The sequence below is a fragment of the Exophiala bonariae genome, assembly GCF_035927105.1.
Source record: "Exophiala bonariae strain CCFEE 5792 chromosome Unknown scaffold_17, whole genome shotgun sequence".
NCBI classification, from domain to species: Eukaryota; Fungi; Ascomycota; class Eurotiomycetes; order Chaetothyriales; family Herpotrichiellaceae; genus Exophiala; species Exophiala bonariae.
This window is the reverse complement of record NW_027042492.1, coordinates 769,606-791,392: the sequence shown is the minus strand read 5'-3', so window position 1 is coordinate 791,392 and position 21,787 is coordinate 769,606. Positions and strand designations below refer to the sequence as shown.

General features: G+C 50.0%; 8 protein-coding genes across 8 annotated transcripts; 5 read left to right on the top strand and 3 right to left on the bottom strand.

Moving 5' to 3' along the window:
- Positions 1-566: 566 nt before the first annotated feature.
- On the top strand, positions 567-1,169 carry LTR84_003906 (uncharacterized protein; the record flags this gene model as incomplete). The annotated part of the gene is made up of 1 exon (XM_064847489.1): positions 567-1,169. One exon carries the CDS (start codon positions 567-569, stop codon positions 1,167-1,169), a length of 603 nt encoding a protein of 200 aa, XP_064705210.1.
- Positions 1,170-3,520: 2,351 nt separating this feature from the next.
- Positions 3,521-5,509, bottom strand: LTR84_003905 (uncharacterized protein; the record flags this gene model as incomplete). Its single annotated transcript, XM_064847488.1, has 3 exons — positions 3,521-5,032; positions 5,080-5,220; positions 5,273-5,509. 3 exons carry the CDS (start codon positions 5,507-5,509, stop codon positions 3,521-3,523), a joined length of 1,890 nt encoding a protein of 629 aa, XP_064705209.1.
- Positions 5,510-6,058: 549 nt separating this feature from the next.
- Positions 6,059-9,051, top strand: LTR84_003904 (uncharacterized protein; the record flags this gene model as incomplete). Its single annotated transcript, XM_064847487.1, has 4 exons — positions 6,059-6,138; positions 6,211-6,417; positions 6,473-6,717; positions 6,788-9,051. The coding sequence occupies 4 exons, from the start codon at positions 6,059-6,061 to the stop codon at positions 9,049-9,051; spliced, it is 2,796 nt and encodes a 931-aa protein (XP_064705208.1).
- A 514-nt stretch (positions 9,052-9,565) lies between these two features.
- On the bottom strand, positions 9,566-10,682 carry LTR84_003903 (uncharacterized protein; the record flags this gene model as incomplete). The annotated part of the gene is made up of 2 exons (XM_064847486.1): positions 9,566-9,683; positions 9,754-10,682. 2 exons carry the CDS (start codon positions 10,680-10,682, stop codon positions 9,566-9,568), a joined length of 1,047 nt encoding a protein of 348 aa, XP_064705207.1.
- A 1,114-nt stretch (positions 10,683-11,796) lies between these two features.
- LTR84_003902 (uncharacterized protein) lies at positions 11,797-13,598 on the top strand (the record flags this gene model as incomplete). The annotated part of the gene is made up of 5 exons (XM_064847485.1): positions 11,797-12,017; positions 12,080-12,159; positions 12,218-12,237; positions 12,295-12,457; positions 12,520-13,598. 5 exons carry the CDS (start codon positions 11,797-11,799, stop codon positions 13,596-13,598), a joined length of 1,563 nt encoding a protein of 520 aa, XP_064705206.1.
- A 1,010-nt stretch (positions 13,599-14,608) lies between these two features.
- LTR84_003901 (uncharacterized protein) lies at positions 14,609-16,495 on the top strand (the record flags this gene model as incomplete). Its single annotated transcript, XM_064847484.1, has 1 exon — positions 14,609-16,495. The coding sequence occupies one exon, from the start codon at positions 14,609-14,611 to the stop codon at positions 16,493-16,495; it is 1,887 nt and encodes a 628-aa protein (XP_064705205.1).
- A 1,850-nt stretch (positions 16,496-18,345) lies between these two features.
- LTR84_003900 (uncharacterized protein) lies at positions 18,346-19,384 on the bottom strand (the record flags this gene model as incomplete). Its single annotated transcript, XM_064847483.1, has 2 exons — positions 18,346-19,172; positions 19,237-19,384. 2 exons carry the CDS (start codon positions 19,382-19,384, stop codon positions 18,346-18,348), a joined length of 975 nt encoding a protein of 324 aa, XP_064705204.1.
- Positions 19,385-20,614: 1,230 nt separating this feature from the next.
- LTR84_003899 (uncharacterized protein) lies at positions 20,615-21,702 on the top strand (the record flags this gene model as incomplete). The annotated part of the gene is made up of 3 exons (XM_064847482.1): positions 20,615-20,815; positions 20,881-21,175; positions 21,356-21,702. The coding sequence occupies 3 exons, from the start codon at positions 20,615-20,617 to the stop codon at positions 21,700-21,702; spliced, it is 843 nt and encodes a 280-aa protein (XP_064705203.1).
- Between the last annotated feature and the right edge of the window lie 85 nt (positions 21,703-21,787).

Here is a 21,787-nt window from a genome sequence, read left to right as displayed (position 1 = left end):
GTGCCAACACGAGGGACTTGTAGAAGCAACCTGCAATCGACTTGGTTGGTTTTGAGAAAGAATGTTCTTCTCTTTTCGATGATGTCGATCAATGAGTTGTGTGATACGAGACGCTCGTTGGCACCACCAGGCTGAAGATGGTTGGAAAGACCCCGCCTGCTGGAGAGCAGTTGAGGAGATCCGGCAAGGGTTCATCCCCAGGCCACGTATCATCTCAAAGAAAAATCATCTGGAAATTTCCACCGCTGAATCTGGACCGTCGTGAACGCCCACATGATCCCAGACCATGGAGAGAAACCATTGACGGGATCAGGTGATGGAATTTTCAGGAACCTCCCAGTTGACCACACTGGCCATGGCATCATGTCTAGAAATTTCGATGCCTGGCCTGTCTGTCAGGTATAAAGATAGGCCGTCTACCCAGCCATAATGTTCAACCAAGGTCAACAGAAAACATCAACAGAATCACCCGCTCAGCAAAAGTCGATTTCGAGAACCAAGCTACAAGACGACCATCGAGACTACAGCAACCAAAAAATTATACCAACACCACAAACTCACAAAACATGGCACTCCTACCACGTCTAGCACATTCCTTCGGAGGACCAACACCACACGAATTCCGGCCGTTCCTGAGTCTGTTTAACGACACATTCAACGAGCTGCAGAAGATCTCGGACACGGCAGGCAAGACCTTTGCGCCGAAATTCGACGTGCGTGAGCTCGAAGACAGATATCTCCTCGAAGGCGAGCTGCCCGGGATTGCGCAGAAGGATATTGCAATTGAGTTCCTCGACGGCCAGACTCTAACCATCAAGGGTCGCACAGAGCATTACAGGAAGGAAGGTCCAGAATCGTCCGGCGGCGAAAACGGTGGTGTAACTCAGGCTGCTTCGAGTGATAATGCGGGCACCGAGGGTTCCTCGACCAAAGCCGATAGCAAGCAAGTCGCAGCAACGAACGGTGGGTCCCAGGAGGTTTCGAAGCGCGACCCCAAACACACCTACTGGATTACGGAGCGCAGTGTGGGTGAGTTCGCGCGTAGCTTTGCTTTCCCGAACCGTGTCGACCAGGATCAGGTGAAAGCAAGCTTGAAAGATGGCATTCTCAGTGTGGTGGTGCCGAAGCTGCAGAAGAACAAAGAGACCAGGAAGATCCAGATTGAATAGTGGACGCTCAGGCACGGATTCGGTGATTTTCAGTATGCAAGCATTCAGGAGCCGTGTTTCTCACCCATTTTGATTGCAGCAAGGACTAGGAGTTGGTGATGTTGGCATTCATTACACAGCGCTGTTCTTCACTCGTTATTCTGCATACCTAAATAAGTGGGTAATATTTGTGGAGTACTACATGAAGCAGATGAAGATGGAAGAAAAAGAACTATGCGGTGACACTGAGCCCCTATCTTTACCATAGATACACTCCTTACAGTAGTGTCTCATAATCATAAATTGTCTTCATCCTTAACCTCTCTTTTCCCATTCTAGATTGTAATTATAATAAGAGCCTTAGACATAAATGGCTAATAGGATCTTACCTAGTGCGACTGTAGTAATTAGGATACGTAAACCCAACTTGAAGCTCCTTTTACTCCTACCACGGCGACATTAGGGTAGTTTACACTTGAGGTCAGGGCTAAGTTCGCACTCACAAATGCGCTCTCGTCCTCAAGTACCCACATGTTTAGCCCGAACGTGCAGAAGAACAGGGGCGACACTCCTCACGTAACAGCGTTCTTATCTTGCCTCGAGACCACGACTGCATGACTTACTGGTGCTAGGCTGCCCTGTACTAGCAACGTCGACCTTCGTATCAGGGAAATCAGTCGCCCAGAGGGGGCAAGACCATGATTTACAAAACAAGGGCGTTTGTCAGCGGATTGGTGACATCCCTGCTGGTCCTTCCAGAGAGTCAATTAAACTACTACCAGTACGCCACAAAATTGTGGCCCAACCAGTCGACCACTCTCCCCACAAGCTTGCGTAAAGCTTGGTTGAGGCTTAGTCGTCTATAAAGAAGGCGACCCTCGGTTTTCATTGGAACTGGCACCTTTGTGCTTTGTTCCGAAGGCAAGGGCTAAAAGCTACCTGTGCAAGTGATTATCAGGCTCTCTTCATCCGTGCTACTAACACTTGAGGCACTGGATGATCAAAAATGGTTCGCACAGCTCGTTCTGTCCTTATACATATCTCTTGGCTGGTCATCATTCCCTCTGTTGCTTGCATAACTGCGCCGACATGTTATACTACCAATGGCTCACTGGCAGGAAGTGACTTACAGCCCTGCAACGACAACCTCACCAGCGGTACTCACAGTGCCTGTTGTAATCCTGCATTGGGCGATATCTGTCTATCCTCTGGCCTCTGTATATCCTCCAACCCCAATCCAAATAACAGGCTGCTTTGGGCGAGCGGTTGCACGGATCGGACTGGAAAGGATCAGAGCTGCCAGCAATACTGTACAGGTAAGTCATGAAGCTTTCGATTAGACTTTGCACAGTTGCGCATGGGTGTAAGTAAATAACCTGTATTGCAGGCCGAGCAGCGGAGGTATATGCGCTTCAGCCATGCAGCGATGGTGGATGGTGTTGTTACGACGGAGAAACCTACACGACAGACTGCTGCAGCAATGCCTCCAGCGTGTTTCAACTGACCCCTGGCAATGCCATAGATCAGCCAGCATCATCCTCGACTGTGTCGCCTGAGCCACTTTCATGCCCAACGGATCGGAGTACAATAGTTGGCGCATGCGTGGGTGCAATATTAGGGAGCTTCCTTCTGGCTTCTCTCGGAGCCATAATATTCCTGTTGGGCAGACTACGAGCTAAAGTCCAAGCAGCCCCGGAGGTAGTACGTGCTACCACCATGAACGATAAAGGACCACAATTGTATATTAAGCCAGAGCTTGATGGGTCACAGCCCATTAGGCAAGAGTTAGATGGAAGGCACACTGGATAGCCTGACTTATATAAGAATCAATCGAATGAAAGGAGAGCTCTGAGGGACTCGCATTCATAATTTGACTGGGCTGTTACTGTGAGTCCTGTCCAGCGTGTATCTAACTTTTGCATCAGTTAAGGAGAACTGGAGATGGGCCGGGAGAACCGTACCCAGCACAACAGCGCAAACGGGCTCCCTGCTGCCAGAAATTCGTCTTGGAGCAGCATGCGGGCTATTCTGATCCTCACACCTATACGGAGTAGAGATGCAGGCCTACGCCGGGACGCTCTCCAATTTGCAACAGCTCTGAGAAAAGGGACAAAGCTTCATGTGAATGTTGTCTTCGTTTCGTCTTATTCAGGTACAATGAAGGTATTTGCAACCACATCCAGCATAATATAAACTCCCAGGCATTGTTGTTTTCCACACCCCCGGCTTTTCGTGCTTGGGAGCCAATCCCCTTGATTGTTCTGTACAACTGCTTCGATAAAGTTAACATGGGATTTCTAGCCTCCCCAAGCAAGTGAATGTATCAATAGTTACTAGACCTTTAACTGTGGCTTGCACAAAATTCGTAGATCTCACTTCCTCAATCGAGGTTCCAAAAGTGTAGTTTCCCACATGTTTTCCAGCTCTTTGCACAGGTCAATGAAACCTGGTTGCATTATCGATTCACACACAAAATCTCTCAAAACAGGATTGCGGATCTCAGGTGGCAAGGCCGCCCAGGCTGCGAGGTTGGCATTGGTACTAGTGGAATCTGAGCCTGGGACCAGCTGATTTTCCACATTTGTCGCTCCATGGGGCACGGATGGCGATTTTTGACGAGAGCTTCCATAACTGATGGTGGCGAGCAGCCCAAATGGGGTGTTCTGGCCCTGCTCCTCTTGTAGGTGTATCTGTTTCTCTGGTGAACTTGAACCGGATGGTGCTGTAGGGAGCCTCGGCGTGTGAGTTTGAATGATCTGATCGGCTGGGGTACAGGGATAAGTGTCTCTCGTGTCTACCGGTGTCTCCTCTATCTCGGGCTGTGCACGTTGTTCGTCCCTGTCGCGTGGTGGTAAAATTTGAGAAACCTGATCTCCTCGTGTAATATCCTCCACTTGCACATCACCCTGTTGTTGAGTCCTCTGCTCTGGTAATTGCTTTTGTGTCGCCAGTAAACTGCGTGAACGCGTCCAGCGACTTGGCTCTGACCGATTGAGCAGGTCCTCCACAGACGGGACAGGAGTCTCCTTTTTGGAAGCCTTTTTTGGTGCAGGTTTTTTGCGGGTAGTAGTCGCCCGGGGCTTCTTTGCTGCTGGTGGCTTGGCCGGTGTTTTGATGGCCGCGCGTTTGGGTCTGCCTCTGGCAGTGTGGGATGATTGATCATTTTCTATGGTACTAGTTGTGCATGGCTCGTCGGCTCTGCTAGTTGCGAGCGTAGGTATGTGTGAAGACTTTGTATTAGTCGCGGATTTTGCTTTGATGAAGGGAAGCTCGCGCCTTGGAGGCAATAGGAGACCGGACGTTGGGCCTTTCAAGTCATCCCTCTCATGCCGATGCGTATCATGTTCATTAGGTTGGCTTGGAGACGGGACAATGATCTTCACCTCCGGACGTGTTGCGATGATTCTGTGTTGTGCGGTGGCATCAGGCGGTAGAGCTTGGAATGTATGAATGCCTGGAACAAGGGTAGTACCCGTGGTCATGGATAGAGTGGAATGATTTCCAACGGTGAAGTTGGTAGAATCTTTCATGGTGGGCGGTTGACCAAGAGGGTGAATGCTTGGACGCAAGATTGGCGGCGGCATATTGCGAGCAGTGGCAATAGCAGAGCCCCCTGATATGAGCATTGAATGCGTCGCTCTATTGACGTCGGAACCAAGATCGGCACTCATTCCATATGACTGCGGTAACGGGTGGAAACCGCCAATTTGTGAAGCCGAGTCCTCAGGAAGAATATTGGTAGGTGCCTGAATCTGAACAGGCTGGCGTGGCTTATTCTGGGGGAGCGAACCAGCTTCGACAGCAGGGACATTGGCACGGGAGAGGAGTTTCATGGCGTCATAAAAGTACTCGTTGGAAGCGAAACGCATCTGGAATCTTCTGATCTAGGAAAACTGTGAGTAATGAAGGTACATGGTAGGAAGATTGTCACCTGTCCGTTGGTCATTGGATACTTGATGGCAATATTGGGCAGTTTGACCATGATGGTGACTTGGGCTTCGTTGGGGGATTTGGAGGTGATATCCATAGAACGATGAGCTTCCAAAGACAACAGATGAAGGTCGATATCTTCCTAAGAGTAGGTGAGTGTGGCCAGGAATGAAAGAACCTTGATCGAGGAATACCATGACCTCAGGATCTCTCAAGACCTTAAGCTTCTGGCGATTTTCAAGTTGGCCATTTTCCAGTTGAGTTGGGCTTGCTTCGAAGATTGCAAACAGACCACTCTTGCTTGAGAGATGAATCCACGGAATGGGCGCAATGTGCTCACTGGAGACCGTAGCATAGGAAAACTTGTTCAATGGGAGACATGAAGGGGAGGGGAAAGGTGGAGAAAATGTAGAGAGAGGTTGGGATGGCATTTTGAGACTCGTTAAGATTCAAGGCTATGGACAGATCCTGGGTTAAATACTAGAGACGGCGGTCCATTTGGTTGAGAGATGGGCTGAGAGATGTTTTCACTGAGATAATAAGTGTAAGACGGTGAGAGACGAGGAGGACGGAGGGGAGAGAATATCAACGTGATCTGTTAGTGTTCACTAGTTGGACATTAGTGCAGACTAGAAGGGTTAGTGGGCAGATTTAGTCTGGCACGGAGGAATTTATCCGAAGCTTGAAGGAAGCGACGACTACTAGGAGGCGAGTAGTATCCCTGCTGTAAATTTAGGGCGTGTTCGTGACTGCCCTTGCCCTTGCCGTGCCTCGAAAAACGTCCTCGCATCTTCGCTTGATCGCCTGCGGTGCACGTCCGTCACTTCATGGATCAACATTAACGACCAATTTGATTGCGTCTCTTTTGCTTCTTCTCATATCTCCCCGTCACCACTCCCTCTCGCGACCCGACCTTACGAAATGAGGACTGATCTCAACACCTTTCCATCCCCAAAACACGCTCCGTCATAAACTCCATCATGGCCTCTCCACCCAAAAAGATGATTGAGGATGAGGCCGAATTCTTGGAAGATGTTGCTGCTTTTCATGAGAAACGAGGGTGAGTCCTCTCCAACGCCCATACTGCTCCACATAGTTTCCTTCATGCTGAACGACTTTTTTCTTCCGTTAGGACTTCCTTCGATCGCGAGGGCAAGGTCAGCGGCCGCGCCATTTCTCTGCACAAGCTGTACAGCTTGGTTATGGAGCGCGGTGGCTACGATGCCTTGTCTGCTGAACGCATGCAATGGAGAACCCTCGTCAAAGAGTTTGGCTTTGGGAAAACACACGAAGCAGTCATGACATTTCAACTCAAAACCGTTTATTACAAGAACCTGGCGTACGTGGTCCAATTCTCTCCTTGCGACCATCACTGACCTAACCTCAAACCACAGCGCATACGAAATCGAGACTTACTGGGGTGAAGTTCCTCCTCCCAAGGAAATCCTCGAAAACATCAGTGCCAAGGGCGGCGACTTGCGCTCACGAACTCTCGAGTCCTTTCCACTCCCCGCTGGTACACCTGCACGCGTCCACGCCAGCGAGACAGTCGATGTAGAACCCCAGGAATCGGCCGATGAGGAAAAACTGGCCACTCCAAAACGTGAGAAGACGGAACCCGAAGACTTGGGAAGTGCTGGTAGATATCCTACCCGTGTGTTATCCCCCTCTGCTGTCGCACAACAGCCTGACTAACTCGAAAGATATAGGCCAACTCAGACAAGATCCTAAGCGTACCCAAATGTATCAACCAGACACTCTCCCCGCCAGGGCTCGGAACCTGCGCGCCACGGATTCTCCCTCTACGCCCACCGCACCTCAACAGCCTCAAGCCCAACCTAGTAGGGGTTTGGAAGATCCTAGGCATCCTGGCTTTGACTGGTACGAAAATTACAAACCCAAAACCTCAATCGCATTAACACTGCGACCTCATCTCACACCGGGCAACAATCCGACCGAATTTCATTCTCGCAAAGCCCTACTCAAAGCCCAGACTCAACCACGCGCCCCCGAGAACCAGCAACAACACCTGCGCCCTTTCCTGCAGAATCAGATGAATGGCCCAAACATATATCAGAGATGTTTGCTGGGGTTGCGCTCTGGAATCGAAGACGAACAGACGTTTGCCCTCCACCATTTGGTCAAAGTCTCACATGAGCGTGGGGATAAATACAAATTCGAAGGTTTCATATTGCTTGCTGAAGCTCTTTTGGAAAAGGCCCTGGAAATCACCAAGCTAGTTTATGGCGTCAAATGGGACATTACGTACAACGAAGAGGATGAGAATGCCGCTCTAAATACCTTGAATGGCGCTTTTGGGACATCCAACCTCATGGAACGAATCCGGTCCTTCAAACCACTTGTCGACGACGAGCTGCTCGAGACCAATGATTCGATAGAACAATTGGAGAGACTAAAAGAGGCTGCATTAGTCTTGCGCAATATGGTCATTCTCGAGGAAAATGCACTCTTCATCTCCAAGATGCCCTTATTCAAGGACTTCCTGGCCATTGCTATCTCGCTTCCAGACCAACCAAGACTGGCAGAATTCCGACATTCGGCGCTCGAGGTAGCCCAGTACGTGACACAGCACTGGCCTATACTGCCTACTGACCCACTCTATCAATCTCTAATCCCACACCTCGAATCTAGTGATCGAGGGATACTTCTTCTCGCCTTGAGGTCTATCAACAGAATGGGCATGGCAACCCACGATTTCCATCGGTTGTATGACATCCCACTCTCGACAATCGAACGCCTCTTTTCACTCCTCACTCTCGACACCGATGTCGAGCTACTCGGTACTACCTTGACTTTTCTTTATGAATTCACAGCCACACCGGAAAACAACAGCGAATTGCTCTCTTCTCGCCCCCATCTTATCCCTTCCATGATTCCACGTTTGATCAACTTACTGTCACATCAAGCCTCGGTCACCACGGAAAACGTTTTGGCCGCACCTCAACCTGAGAAAATGCCTATTCCTGCACTGATACCCGTAATTCCTCCAGATCTACTTGCTCAGCTATTGTTGTTGCCAGAGCCCGAGCGTTCCTCGAAATGGCTTCGATGTTGTTTTGAGGAATCACCTGCTGATGATATCACTCAAATTGCTATCTGGCAGGCATACCAGCAGAGGTTCTCAGCAAGCAATCCGATTCCCGCTGCAGAGTTCATTAAGAATGTGTCTAGCACTTTCAGCACGGCGCAGGCCCAAGTCATCAATGGTCCAACACCCCGATTTATCATCAAGGGTATTAAGCCCAGGAGGGTGTTGGTTGATACAGAGAAGAGGCTCCGTTACTTCAAATGTCTGTGGAAATTCGGTCATTTAGATGCGACACATCCTGCCGCTCGGAACACCGCTAAGAGTGATGTGTGTGGACAATGGTGCTCGAGTCGTGAGAGTCTTTGGTTACACGTATTGGGTGAGCACTTGCACTTGCCACGAGGCGAGAATGGCGGATATGTCACCAATGCGCCGGGCTCCTGGACTTGCCGTTGGGACCGTTGTGGCAGAGATCGCCCCTTGACCAAAGCTATTGAGATGAGTTCACATATCCGTGTCCACATTCCAAAGTCGCCAGAAGATGTGGCTGAGATTGTTCACGAAATGGACAATGTGGGAAAGAAGCCCGAGCGCATCGGCGCAAAACACGCATATCAGTACACCTTGATGGATCAGACCAATCAGCCTACTGGCCCTCCTTGGATGAGTGTTCTGATACTCCGGAATCTAGCACGGTATGCAAACAAGCCTGATGGGAAGCAGTTCGAAAAGAACGGGATTCGCCTTGCTGATCAGCTCTTCGGAGGCCACAAATATGCACTTTTCAACATTGTGGGTGTTAGCCGTACACTCCGCGAGTCTGTCGTGGATCTCATCTACATGATCGAAGAAGGTGAACGAGCGGAGAAAAGAGGCGTCAAGAGGGATCATGAATCAGATGACAGAGAGGCGGCGGCGTATTGAGCCTCCTTCAAATGAATGACTGTGTCTCCGCGACAGAAGTTTGTCATTGTACGAATAGAGTGCGTGGATGTTTCTGTCATCTCATGCCTGGGTTATTATGTTTTTCATTGCTGCTTGAGAGCAAAGCATGGCGCTTCTATAGGGGTCTATGGATGGAAAACCAGAGACAGTGAATCCTGGAGGAGTCCTTGCCAGTTGGTGAAAGTTGGAAGGGATCAAACGAATGATAGGAAGAAATCGCACGAAAGGGTCAAAAACCCACGACCAAAACCCTCTCGCGCCGCTGGCGTGGCTGTTGGATTTAGTAATAGCTTGTCGTGTTTGCCGTTTCATTCGATCTAGAACTGGGACATTATTATAGTCTTCCAGCACACATCCAAGCGAAGCGACTTGTGACTTGTAGACTTTTTCCACTCGGACTAGACAACTCATCTCGTTGGCCACGAATATTGACGTCGCTAGGTATCTTGTCGATCTCACTCAGATGGCTTGTCTTCCCTTGCGTGGTCTAAACTCATGTCAAATTATCCAGAATCAATTGAACTTCCTCATCGATTGTGTCCAAAATGTGATGGGGTGGATATTCCGGTTTCCAGCCAAGTGATCGACCGTGTGCTGCTGTGAAAGTACATCTTGTGCCGTCAGTAAATATGCTTCAGAAAGCTCGAGAACGAAGAGGACTCTTTTGACCTGGCGACGTACCTTCCACCGAGTGAGAAAGCCACAAAGTCCTTTGGAACTCCCAAGGCCGCCGCCATCTTCTGCAAAGCAGAGTCATCGGCGAGTGGAACCTCATCGTTATCAATGACCCCTTTTTCAGCCAGAGATTTTGCGACCCCAGAGTAAAGGTCTTCCCACACGACACTCCCAGATGATGCTAAGTAATATCCCTGTTTACCGTGATCAACACTCTCGCCTTCCAAGATCTTGGATAAGAGCGCAATATAAAGTGTTGCATTATCGACCACATGGCATACCGGCCACGAAGGCTTGTTAGCATCAACTTTGTACACACGACCCGTGGCCTTCGCAGCCTTGACAATCGCAACCGTCTGGATCGATATGGGATTCCCAAACCCTTCACCTTTCCCATAAACAATGCACGGCACAAACACGTAGGTCTTGACACCATGCAGCTCACCCTGCTCAATGACCGTATTGTTCGTTGCCACCGCCGTTAGGGGCCCATCCAGCGTCGCCTTCTGGCTCTTCTGGATCTCATACAGTCCAGGTTCCGAGTCCAGGAGCGGCCGATCGGTCGGTGCTCCCGTATGACTGGAGAACAACTTCGCGCCACTCGTGTGCAGGAAGTGTACATCCTGGCCAGTGGACGCTCCCACCTCTGCGAGCGCCCTAATGAAGTAGACCTGGCTGTCGGCTTTGAAGGCGTCGATCAGGAAGAAGACAATCGTGATACCCTGCTTGACCACATTTTCGCGCACCGCGTGCTCATCGCGAGGTGAGAAAGTAAGTGGCTCGGCGCCATACTGCTTCACTGACTCTGCTTGGCTATCACTTCTTACCAATGCGTACAATTTCTCGTATGCGGGTAGTTTTGTCTGGGCCAGGCGTGCAAGGAGCGTCCCGCCCAGATAGCCGGAGCCGCCTGTGATGAGGACTTTGTGCGGCATTGCTTGTGAGATATTGCGCTTGGTGTAGACTCGACAGTCTTTTAGGTCTGGCTCTTCCATGAAACGCAGTATCCGTGCTACAATAGCAAGGTCAATCAATCGAAAGCATTTCGCATTTGTCAGCACTACTGGGCAGGGAGTTGAACGACGTGCAAATTCCCTACCGAGGGTGTAGTAGTTTCGATTTAACGCGAGAAGTCAGGTAGAGCTAAGAGTGCATTGAAAGAGCTACAGCAAATCACTTCGACGGAGAATAAGACCATTAAACACAAGCATTAAAGAAAGTTGTCCACCGAGTTTCGATAGAGATAGACCCGGGATAGCTCTACCCCAGAGTGCTCTATAACTATGCTTGGGGTAGTTGATATGGAGAGATATGAGAGGGGGAAGGTAAAAGGTGCTTGGGGATTCTTGCGTCTTCCGGAATCGGCTTCCCTGATTAGGGTCATCCGAGCTTCTTCCCCCAAATCCCTAAAGCCCGACCTGACAACTCAAGCTTACTGACCTGGACAGAACCTGATAACCATGAGGATCCATCAGCATCTCCTAGGGCGCTATGCCGGTGATATCGGTGATCACGCCCGAGCCTGGATATGTACTGACATATGATCAAGAAACACGCTGGATATATGCTGACCCACTGACTGCAACGCTGTTGCCTCTCAATTGTCGATCCCAACTCAAACCGTACGCAAGCTTTCGCCAAAGACCGTTGCAGCACAAGCAATGACAAGCCATGTGGCCCCGCGTAAAAGTGAGCTTCGTGGGTAAATCCCCGTGGAGATGAAATCTCGAGATATCCATTCACGTTGCGACCAACTATACCATGACCTCATGAAATACCCGGGATGCCCAATCATGCCGGCTATCCTCAGAAGGTGGTCAAGGAAACGTACAGCCTTGCACATCGGATGCCGTCACAGCCGTCCTTGACGTCGAGATGCCCCATATGATCATTCCATCCAGCCCAGATCCAGAGTTGCGTACGACATGGCAGATCGGCTTAACGTCCGGGATGACAATCCCTTAAAGCCCAGTAGGGACTGCTTGCAGCAGCCATTGCGCAAAGACCTCGACGACTTTGAGGATTGTATCTTTGCAATCATCTTTGATCATGGCTGCAATCAACGGACACATCCATGATCCTGAGCATAACGGACGACTTGACGATGCCGAGCTCCTCGCTTCCAAGGCGGATGCTTCCCATGAGGAGCGTATGCACTGGGCGGCTCTGACGGACGAGGAGAAGATCACCGAGAAGAAACTCCGCATCAAAATCGACTGTCTGATTATGCCGCTTGTTATTTTGATCTATTTGATGAATTACATAGATCGGTAGGTGCTGTTTGCCATTATCGCACAATTTCTGGCTGTGATGATTGACACTGGTGTTTCAGCAACAACTATGCCGCTGCACGACTTCAGGGCTTGGAGAGAGACTTGAAACTCACTGGTGATCAATACCAAGTCGGATTGAGTGAGTACACTATCTCCCATATCAGACACTGTCCCAGGACTAACGAGTACTTCTTCAGGCATTCTTTTCGTCGGATATGTCAGTTTTCATTCTTCGATACCTCCCCGTAACAAAATGCTAAATCTGGGAAATTAGGTCTTGATGCAAGTCCCATCGAATCTCCTTCTCAACTATACCGGCCGACCATCACTATACATCGGATTCTTCACTATTGCATGGGGACTGGTTAGTGCATGCACAAGCCAAGTCAAGACATACGGAGAAATCGTGGCTTGCCGCTTCATACTGGGTCTTGTTGGTATGTCATTATACTTTAGTCTACGTTTTTCTACAACTGTGGCTTTGCTAATTCTTGAACAGAGGCCCCATTCTTTGCCGGGGTACTGTTCTTCCTCTCCAAATGGTATAAGAAGGAAGAACTATCATTGCGCATGGCTATTTTCTACTCTGGCTCGCTCATTTCAGGAGCTTTCGGCAACCTTATTGCAGCAGGAATACTCTCCGGCCTCGACGGAGCCAGAGGGCTTAGCGCTTGGCAATGGCTCTATATCGTCGAAGGCGCTATCACTTGTTTCTTTGGCCTGTTGGTTTGCCTAGTACTGCCGGATTTCCCAGATACCTGGAAAGCACTATCCCCAGAGATGAAACGAGTCGCCAACAGGAGACTCGCGATCGATGCCGCAGAGGCCGATGTTGATGACGCAGGTGCGATGAGTCAAATCCGTGGCATGAAGCTCGCATTCCTCGATCCCAAAACCTACGTCCTCGCCCTCGCGTACCACGCCATCACCGGCGCCGCTGGGTTTCAAAACTTCTTTCCAACGCTGACGCAGACTCTGGGCTACTCCCGGACTATTTCTCTCCTCCTGGTTGCTCCGCCATATATCTTCATCGTATTCTGGTCGCTGTCTCACAGCTTTATGTCTGACCGCCTTGGCAACAGGTTTTGGTTCTTCATGTATCCGGTACCTGTGACGATCGTGGGATTCGTGATCTTTATGACCACGAATTCGTTCGGACCTCGGTACTTCAGCTTCTTTTTGATGAATTTCGTGTTCACAATGAACGGGACGTGCTATGCCTGGATCAGTAACGCCATTCCACGCCCTCCAGCAAAGCGAGCGGCCGCGCTAGCATTTATCAATGCCTTTGGAAATGCTGCATCCATCTGGACACCGTTTACATACTACACAGGGCAAGGGAACCATTACCCGGTGGCTTTGGGTATCTGTATTGGACTGCAGGTACTCGCCGCTTGCATGGGCCTTCTGCTGCGTTTTATCCTTCAGCGTCAAAATAAACGTCTGGAGAGGCTGGAGGACGAGAATGCCCAGTTGAGTGATCGAGAGATGGCCAAGTTACGGAAGACGGCAGAGTTTGAGGGGATCGACATTGCGACAGCTAGGAAGATGCAGAAGGGCTATCGTTTCATGATCTGAGTTGTGCTGGGAGTGCGAGGTTGCAAGTGGGCGCACAAGATAAGCCTCGACATGGCTCGGTGATGGAAAATTGGGCTGGTTCTAACCCCTGATTTTTCAATCCCAAGGACTTCGAGCAGTCTCACGGCGGACTCGAAGGTGCAGAATCTTCATGACTGAGTGAAGGAAGCTTGGGTTTCCCATGAAGATATGTCTGGATTGTTGTGAAACCCTACCAGAGAAATTTGAGAACCATATTATCCCCATTCCCATCAGCCGCGCGCACTATTACAGCTCTACAGAAAAACTGTATTTCGGAAGGTCATATTTTGGATTGTTTCAATTCCTTTCGCAATCGACCATAGGATGGGGAGAACAGGGCTTCCCGTTCGCTCAGCCGTACTTAAGCCCCATGCCGGTCAGGTAGTAATGGAGTCGGTGACGATCCGTGAATGCTGGCTGTCGATTGTTTTTTGCATTTTTGTATTGTAGTGAGTGAATTAAGGGAAAGGTCATCACAGGTGTAGGACTGGAAAGAGGTTAACCTCGACCTTTTTGGACCTCAGAAGAAATGCGCAATCTCATTTGGACTCTTGCCGTGAATTCATATCACATGCGGTACAGGGAATGTTCCCTTCATCTCCTGTTGATAACGGTGCCGCATTCTTCTGATATTTGAAGCATGCGATAGTAGCCACGCTTAGCAGAATAGCCGGCGAGCGCAAATGACATAGCGAACCATCCCTCCAGAAAGGTACTCGAAATCATATTGTTCGCGAAGGACGTCAACGAGACACAAATAAATGAGCCTCCGCGTGCCGTCGGCTGCCATGATGCGACTCCGACGGCACCCACACGGCTTCCTCTACCGATGCCCAAGACCTACCTAATTCTATTCTCCAATCACCTCCAACTTGATGACCATCCGCCTGGGAAATATGATATTCAGAGCATCTCATGAGGTGACTATGTGAGGTTATGTGAGTTGTTTCTATATCAAGGAGCGAGTGCGGACAACAGCAAGAATCGGTATGGCCTCAAATAATGAAGCCACAGGCTCCGAAATCCCAGACAGGACGGTCGACGCTGCGATATCGAAGGACTACGACCTCTCACATCCCATCAACTCGACATCGGGACTCCGGCAAGGCCTAACATCATACGGCGATGCACATTTCTCGCTATTTCTTCGAAAAGTCTTCATCAAGGCATTGGGATACTCCGACTCGGCGTTATCGTCACCCATCATCGGCATCATCAACACCTACTCGTCGTTCAACCCGTGCCACTCGAATGTGCCGCAGCTGATCGAGTCCGTCAAGCGCGGGGTGCTCGCTTCAGGGGGCTTACCGGTTGATTTCCCGACCATCAGTATCCATGAGAGTTTCTCCAGTCCGACGAGCATGTACCTGAGGAACCTGATGAGCATGGACACGGAGGAGATGATCAAGGCGCAGCCGGTCGACGCGGTCATCATGATCGGTGGATGTGATAAGACTGTGCCGGCACAGCTGATGGGTGGGATCAGTGCAAACAAGCCGATTCTACCGTTGATCACGGGGCCGATGATGCCCGGGTCGGTGAAAGGTGAGCGCGTTGGCGCATGCACGGATTGTCGAAGCAATTGGGCGAAATACCGTGCTGGCGCTATCGATGTGGAGGACATTATGGATGTCAATGAGGAATTGGCACCCACTGGTGGGACGTGTGGTGTGATGGGCACTGCATCGACGATGGCGTGTATCACTGCTGGTCTAGGCCTGCTCGAACTGAGGGGCGGAGCGACCGCGGCAGCAGTGAGCTCAGCGAGACTGAGAGTTGCTGAACAAGCGGGTAGGAATGCAATTGCTCTACTGAAGTTGGGAAACAATAAGCCGCAGGAACTGCTGACACGAGAGAGCTTTCTGAACGCCATCATAGTCCTTCAAGCAATCGGAGGAAGCACGAATGCTGTGGTTCACTTGATGGCAATCATCAACAGACACCCAAAGGTGGCGGGAACCATTGATCTCAAGACATTTGATGAGATTGGTAGAAAAACGCCCCTTCTGGTTGATTTGAAGCCTAGTGGTGATAATTATATGACCGACTTTCATAATGCTGGTGGTATGCTAGCGCTGCTGCATACGCTGCGGCCCTTACTGCACCTCAATGCTACGACTTATTGTGGCAAGACTTTGGGGGAACTTCTGGACACGACCCCATTCAAGTCATTCGAGTACTCTAGGCAAATTGTCCGATCACTAGACAATCCTCTCCATCCAAGTTCAAGCTTGGTTGTTCTTTATGGAAATATTTGTCCCAACGGCGCAGTCATGAAAGCATCAGCGTCCAAGAATCGAACTCTACTGCATCATCGAGGCACGGTCTGCGTTTTTGAGAATTCCGCCGACATGGCTAAGCGGATCGATGACCCCGATCTCGATGTGACGGAGAACTCGATCCTCGTGCTCAAGAGTATCGGCCCCGTGGGTAATCCAGGCATGCCAGAAGCCGGGTTAATCCCCATTCCGCAGAAACTAGGACGGCAGGGTGTCCTTGATATGTTGAGAATCAGTGATGGACGAATGAGTGGGACTGCTGGAGGCACGATAATACTCCATATATCGCCAGAATCTGCAGACCTTGACTCTGTGTTTGGAGTCGTGGAGAATGGGGACAGAATAGTATGTGACGTCGAAAACAGGAAGCTTTCCTTGGAAGTTGAAGACTCAGTTCTTGCGGAAAGGATCGCGGAACGTAAACGGCGAGCTCATTCAGTATCATCTCATGGTGAGCAAGGTACGGTAAAAGAGCCATGGTTGGAGAGGTCGAATCGCAGAGGCTATCGTGGACTTTATGAACGGGAGGTGAATCAGTCTCACTTAGGCTGCGATTTTGGATTCCTTACCGCTGAGGGTCCTGAACCTTCCAAATGAACAGGAAGTCAAAATCAAATCGTGCCTTTGCCATTCGATAGAGAGTCTCTAGCAGGGTCGGTCCTTGATGAGGGTGTCTGCTCGAAGATCGAAGCCTGTCATTGAGCTCAATTGGTATTGGAGGCCGCAAGGCTGATCAGAGAGCGGTCGCTGGGTAGAGAGTACCATGGCAAAGCTTCTTACCTGCATCATTGAAACGTCATGCCAGCGTGCTTTGTACCGAGTACATCCACCCATCATTGTGTCGTTCCCAAGGTCCTCTCTTGCCTTGGGGTGCCGAGCTGGGCTTACCTCGTATGTTGTGGCAAAAGATATTGTCCGAGTACGACAGCATTTAGCTAGTTTGGGATAGTAGTCGGAAAGGTGATCCGCCTGGGATAGGCCCAGCAAAGTCGGATTGCTAGGATGAATACGAAACTATTGTCAATAAGTTTTGTGAGCAGCTGACGTTCGTGATTTCTTTACTGGACTGGGTTCTTTCATGGCCGTGTTTGTCGATTGAGAACAACTTCATGAACCAACAACTCGCAGCTGTTTCCAATTTAGGAAGTGTTTGTGAGTAACCTCAGCATGGGCTCTTCAAGAAACATGTTCTGGATTTGGCAATACGTACGTGCGCCATGCATTAGGGCTTTGTTGCTGTTGCTGGGTGGCTGCCAGGGCATGGCTTGGGCTTTTCGGTCGTTAAGATCTGGTCTCCCTACTTGATGGAGTGATTGGCAGTGTACAACTACCTTATTCGGGTGCTGATCGATTTGCTCAAGGTCAGTGGCAAGCTCAGTCATTGGCCGAGCCAAGATCGAATCCTAAATGGGTATCTACTTAAAGAGTCCGAAACAGGGAGCACTTCAGTCTGAAAGCGAACAATCCTCAGTTACTGCTCGATGGAGTAATCAGGGAAAGGTTATCGAATGGTAGAAGAGGACGGTTCGCACTCGAGGCCAAGGGTGCCCCAAGGTGTGGTCTGGGAAGAGAAAATGATTACACTCTCTGCAGGCCATGCGGGACAGAACACGAAGTCAAACGAGTTGAAACTCCGCATCCGGACAGCAAGCATGGGCGTCTGCAACGCGTCTGGACATGCTTAAAAGGGAGATGGTTTGTTTGCCGCTAGTGGGGTGCATAAAGACAAGAGATTTCACAACAGGGATGGAGATATTCAGACCTCGATCAAGGTAGGGAAAAGAGTCGACCGAGGAGGTCCTCGCATAAGTTGGCGAGAGATTATTTCTTTGAGGTTGATTGACTTGGTGATTGTTAAACGAGGCCTCAAGTGCGCCGAGTTCGTATTGAATCTTGGAGAGCAGGGAGTGATGCTCAGATTTGCCCGAACAGGAATATGGTAGGGAAGTACCATGGCCACCAAGAGAAAACTCGGACACGTCAACACAGATCCCTTACATCCCGAGCATGTGTTCGACGCACAATCATTAAAGAAGAGGACAAATGCCGAGGTTGTTGGGTTTGGCAAGTAATCCTCCATCTTTTCGACAATTGCTTTGCGTCAGGTAGACCACTGAGGTAATCGTCCAAGCGTGGTAAGCATTGCACACTCAACTGGGGACGTTACCAGCCTGGTCAAGTCATGTTTCGAATTGTCACACTAACCTAACGTGGTACATGCTGGGAATATTGGTGTGGCTCAAGTTTAAGCGAGGAGAGAGGAGGTCAAGGCGGTCGGGATGCGTACGTCCAGTGATTGTATTTATATGATATATTTAGCAGATGAACATTGAAGCGGCTAGATGCCAAATGAAAGGAAGGCTGCTTCGGGCCGACCCAATTGCGCTCCTGATGATCCTTTGACACAATGGCAAAACGGTTGCTGATGGGCATGGATGGCTCTGGATTTACCAGTCAGTGGTCTTCTTCAGCTTCTCATTTTGTATCACTTCAATCCAATAATCATCGGGGTCGAGAACAAAAGCCACGTTCTTCATTCTTCCGTCCGTCAGCCGTTTCTTCCAGTTCACCTTCTTTTCTTCAAGGAATGCACAAGCCTTGTCCAAGTCATCCACACTCACACAGATATGTCCAAATCCTTGGGGTTGATCGTTACCGTTGTGGTAGACTTTTCCTTCTTCCTTCTCTGTGCCGTAGTTCCAGGTCAACTCGAGGAGGCCTTCCTTCTTTGCCAGAGGATTTACTCCGTTCGCGGTGTCGGATTCCTTGGGCATACCATAATCACCAGGGTAACCTAGGAAGTACAACGTGAAGCCCGCTTCCTTTTGCTCCGAGGTCCGCATTAGGCTCATACCCATGACTTCCTTGTAAAAGGTCAAGCTTTTCTCCGGGTCCTTGACGCGGATCATCGTGTGGTTGAAGCGGTACGAAGAGGTATCAGTGGTGGTAATGTCTTGGGTGTCGTCGACCGGCTTCTGGCCAATGATTTCGACCCAATATCCGTCAGGATCCAGGGCGAAGGCAATACTCCGCATGCGCCCGTCTGTCAGTTTCTTCTGAAACTTGTATCCCGCATCTTCAATGCGTTTGCATGCAGCCTGAATATTGTCGACACTTACACAAACATGACCGAAGCCTTTATGGGGGTCTTTATTGCCATTGTTGATTGAGTACGAATCGTCAGACTCGGTGCCGTAGTTGTGGGTCAGTTCGAGGATCCCTTCACGATCGGTCCAGTGTGCGCCTGTTGAGGCCGATGAGGGGCCGTCATATGCTGGGAGGGAATCAACATTAGGACCAGTTCCTGGATATGATAGAATGGAATTTTCAACTCCTACCAAGAAAGTACAGGTCGAATTTAGCATCGGGGAACTTGAGTTCATTGACGACGGACAAGCCCAAGAGTTTGTAATAGTCGATGGACTTTTTGGGATCTTTGATCCGCAGCATGGTATGATTGAACTTCCATTTTGAATGGTCGGTCATGGTTGCGAATGGGCGAGAAGTGGTGGGCGGGTGATGGGGTAAGGGTGACCTGGATTGCAGCTGTTGGCTAAGTTGCTGAAGTCTCGGACGAGGAGTGGTTGCAAGTCGAGATGGGATCATGGATCGAGTGAGGTCTGGTAGTGGTGATGAAGATGAAGAAGAAGCACCTCCGTACCTCGAAATATTTTATTGGTGCTTCGTGCACTGGACATGATCAAGACTGTCATCGGTTGCTCATCGTTGGAGTCTTACCCCTCTATTGCTTTTTTAAATGCCAGTGCCACCAAGAACGTGACGTCGCTGGTGATGGAGAGGAGAGGGACCCGGAACAGTTCCGCATTCCGGACCTGCGGGCCCCATTTCCAGGGACCTCACCAAATGCTTAACTAGAGGCTCCCCGGGGCTCGCTTAGCTTCGGGTACCTAAGGTAGGTACTCCGTACTGTACGGATACCCCGGTACCTAGGTAGGTAGTTAACTGGAAGTAGTACTTGTTATCGACTTCAGGAATGCATTCCATTTCACCAATGATACAGATACTGAGCCATTTCAAGGTGAAGTCAGTTCCCAGAGCAACTTAGACACACTCTGTCCAGAATCCAGCTTGGTTGGTTGATCATGATCCAGGCACCCGACAACCTCGTACTCTCAACAGCCTCAAAAGCTCAGCAGGACGCTGACATGGAACTATTGACGACCTCTGCAGCACACTATTGCTCACCTTGCTGCCATCATGACAATGCCTGACTTATTTCGAGGTATTCAGCCAAGTCATCGCCCGCCACTTCTCGCCAGGACTTGCACAAACTCGCCGTCCCTTATCACTGGCTCTTCGCCTGGCTGTCACAAGGCAGAACCTAGGGAAAGCTGCGCCTTGACGGGCTTTTTCAACAGTGCCGAGTACACCTGCACCAAGTTGTCCTGGCAGCTGGCTGTCTCTCCGTACATTTTCCTCGTCACAAGGCAACCATGGCTTGCACAGGTACAGCCGACTTCCACATAATCACCTGTGCCCCCTTCATCTGGTACCTCAACGAGCTCTTCCTTCTTATGTCAACTCGAACGCACAGCTATAATTCACGTCTGGATACTGTCAGATCACCCAAGAGCCGCCCAGGCACAGGGGGGCCCTTTGATCTCAACGTGCACCCAGAGAACACTCCCAGGCAACTTTCTAGCAATCCTCAGCCTGATAGCAGTTGAGATCGGATCTTGTCTCGCCTCCTCGGTCATGGCCCTCCTCGAGCATTTCAAGCCCCTTGCACTGATCATGGCAGTCTTGCACCTTGCCCTTGCTGTCAACATCGAGTCCATTACTCTGGTTGAGGCCCCTGGCTATACTAACCTTCGCGGGTGCGCCAAATACTGTTTCCAGAGCAATGACAATGGTAACGTCCAGTCTGCGCTGTCCTGCGACATGAATTCATGTCTGGTCAGTTGGCATTCCCACATCTATCCTGCCGAGAAACACATGTGCTAAATAGATTGCTCTGATAGTGCCGTTCAGATCTGGCCACCGATGCTCACAGCATTATTTCCTCCTGTATATACACACAACAATGCAAGACAACCAACGAAGTCGATCTCAGCCTGGGGCTATCTTTCTTCGATGGCTATTGCTCTTCTTACCAATATGCTTTTACTGCGCCAGCGACAGCAACAGTCATCCAGACTGAAAGCAGTGGCCCCAGTAATAACCCGCCAAATACCGCCCAACCTGGATCGTCGCCCTCCACAAAATCCACCGTGACAGTGACCATCACTTCGACTCCGACCAGCCGTGCCTCATATAGTAAGTCCACCATACCAGCACTTGCTGGTTTATTGCTTGCTTCTGCTCTGCATTGCATGGCAGTGATATTCTAGGCACAGAGCATACCTCAGGTATGTGGAAACCTGATCAATCTTGAAAATCTCAACAAATGCCTTGGGAAGGTTCCACAAGCTCACAAATATCTGGTCTCGTGTACAGCGACGTTCACAACGACCTCCACACTCCAATCCACAAAGCTATCTTCGCCTTCCTCGACCACCACAGGCAGCTCAAGCATCTCAAGCACCAACGACCAAGGATCCTCAAACTCCAACGGCAGCAGCAAAGATCCTGGCCGGCAAGACACCCTGACCATCGTCTTTGGCTTACTCGGTGTGGCAGTCGCAATCATCGTCGCCATCTGGCAGGGTCGCAACAAGAACACCTGGACCAGACAGAAAGTCCGCGAGGTGCGCGAATGGAATCATGAACGTCGACATCACCATTTCTCGGCGAGGAATAGTACGACCTTGACGAACTTTGAAGCGCCTTCTGCGAGGAGTTGACATGGCTCGTTTGTATATACCCAGTTGTCTCATAGAAAGAAGAACACTCTACCTCACATATATATCGTGTACACTTGAGATGGAA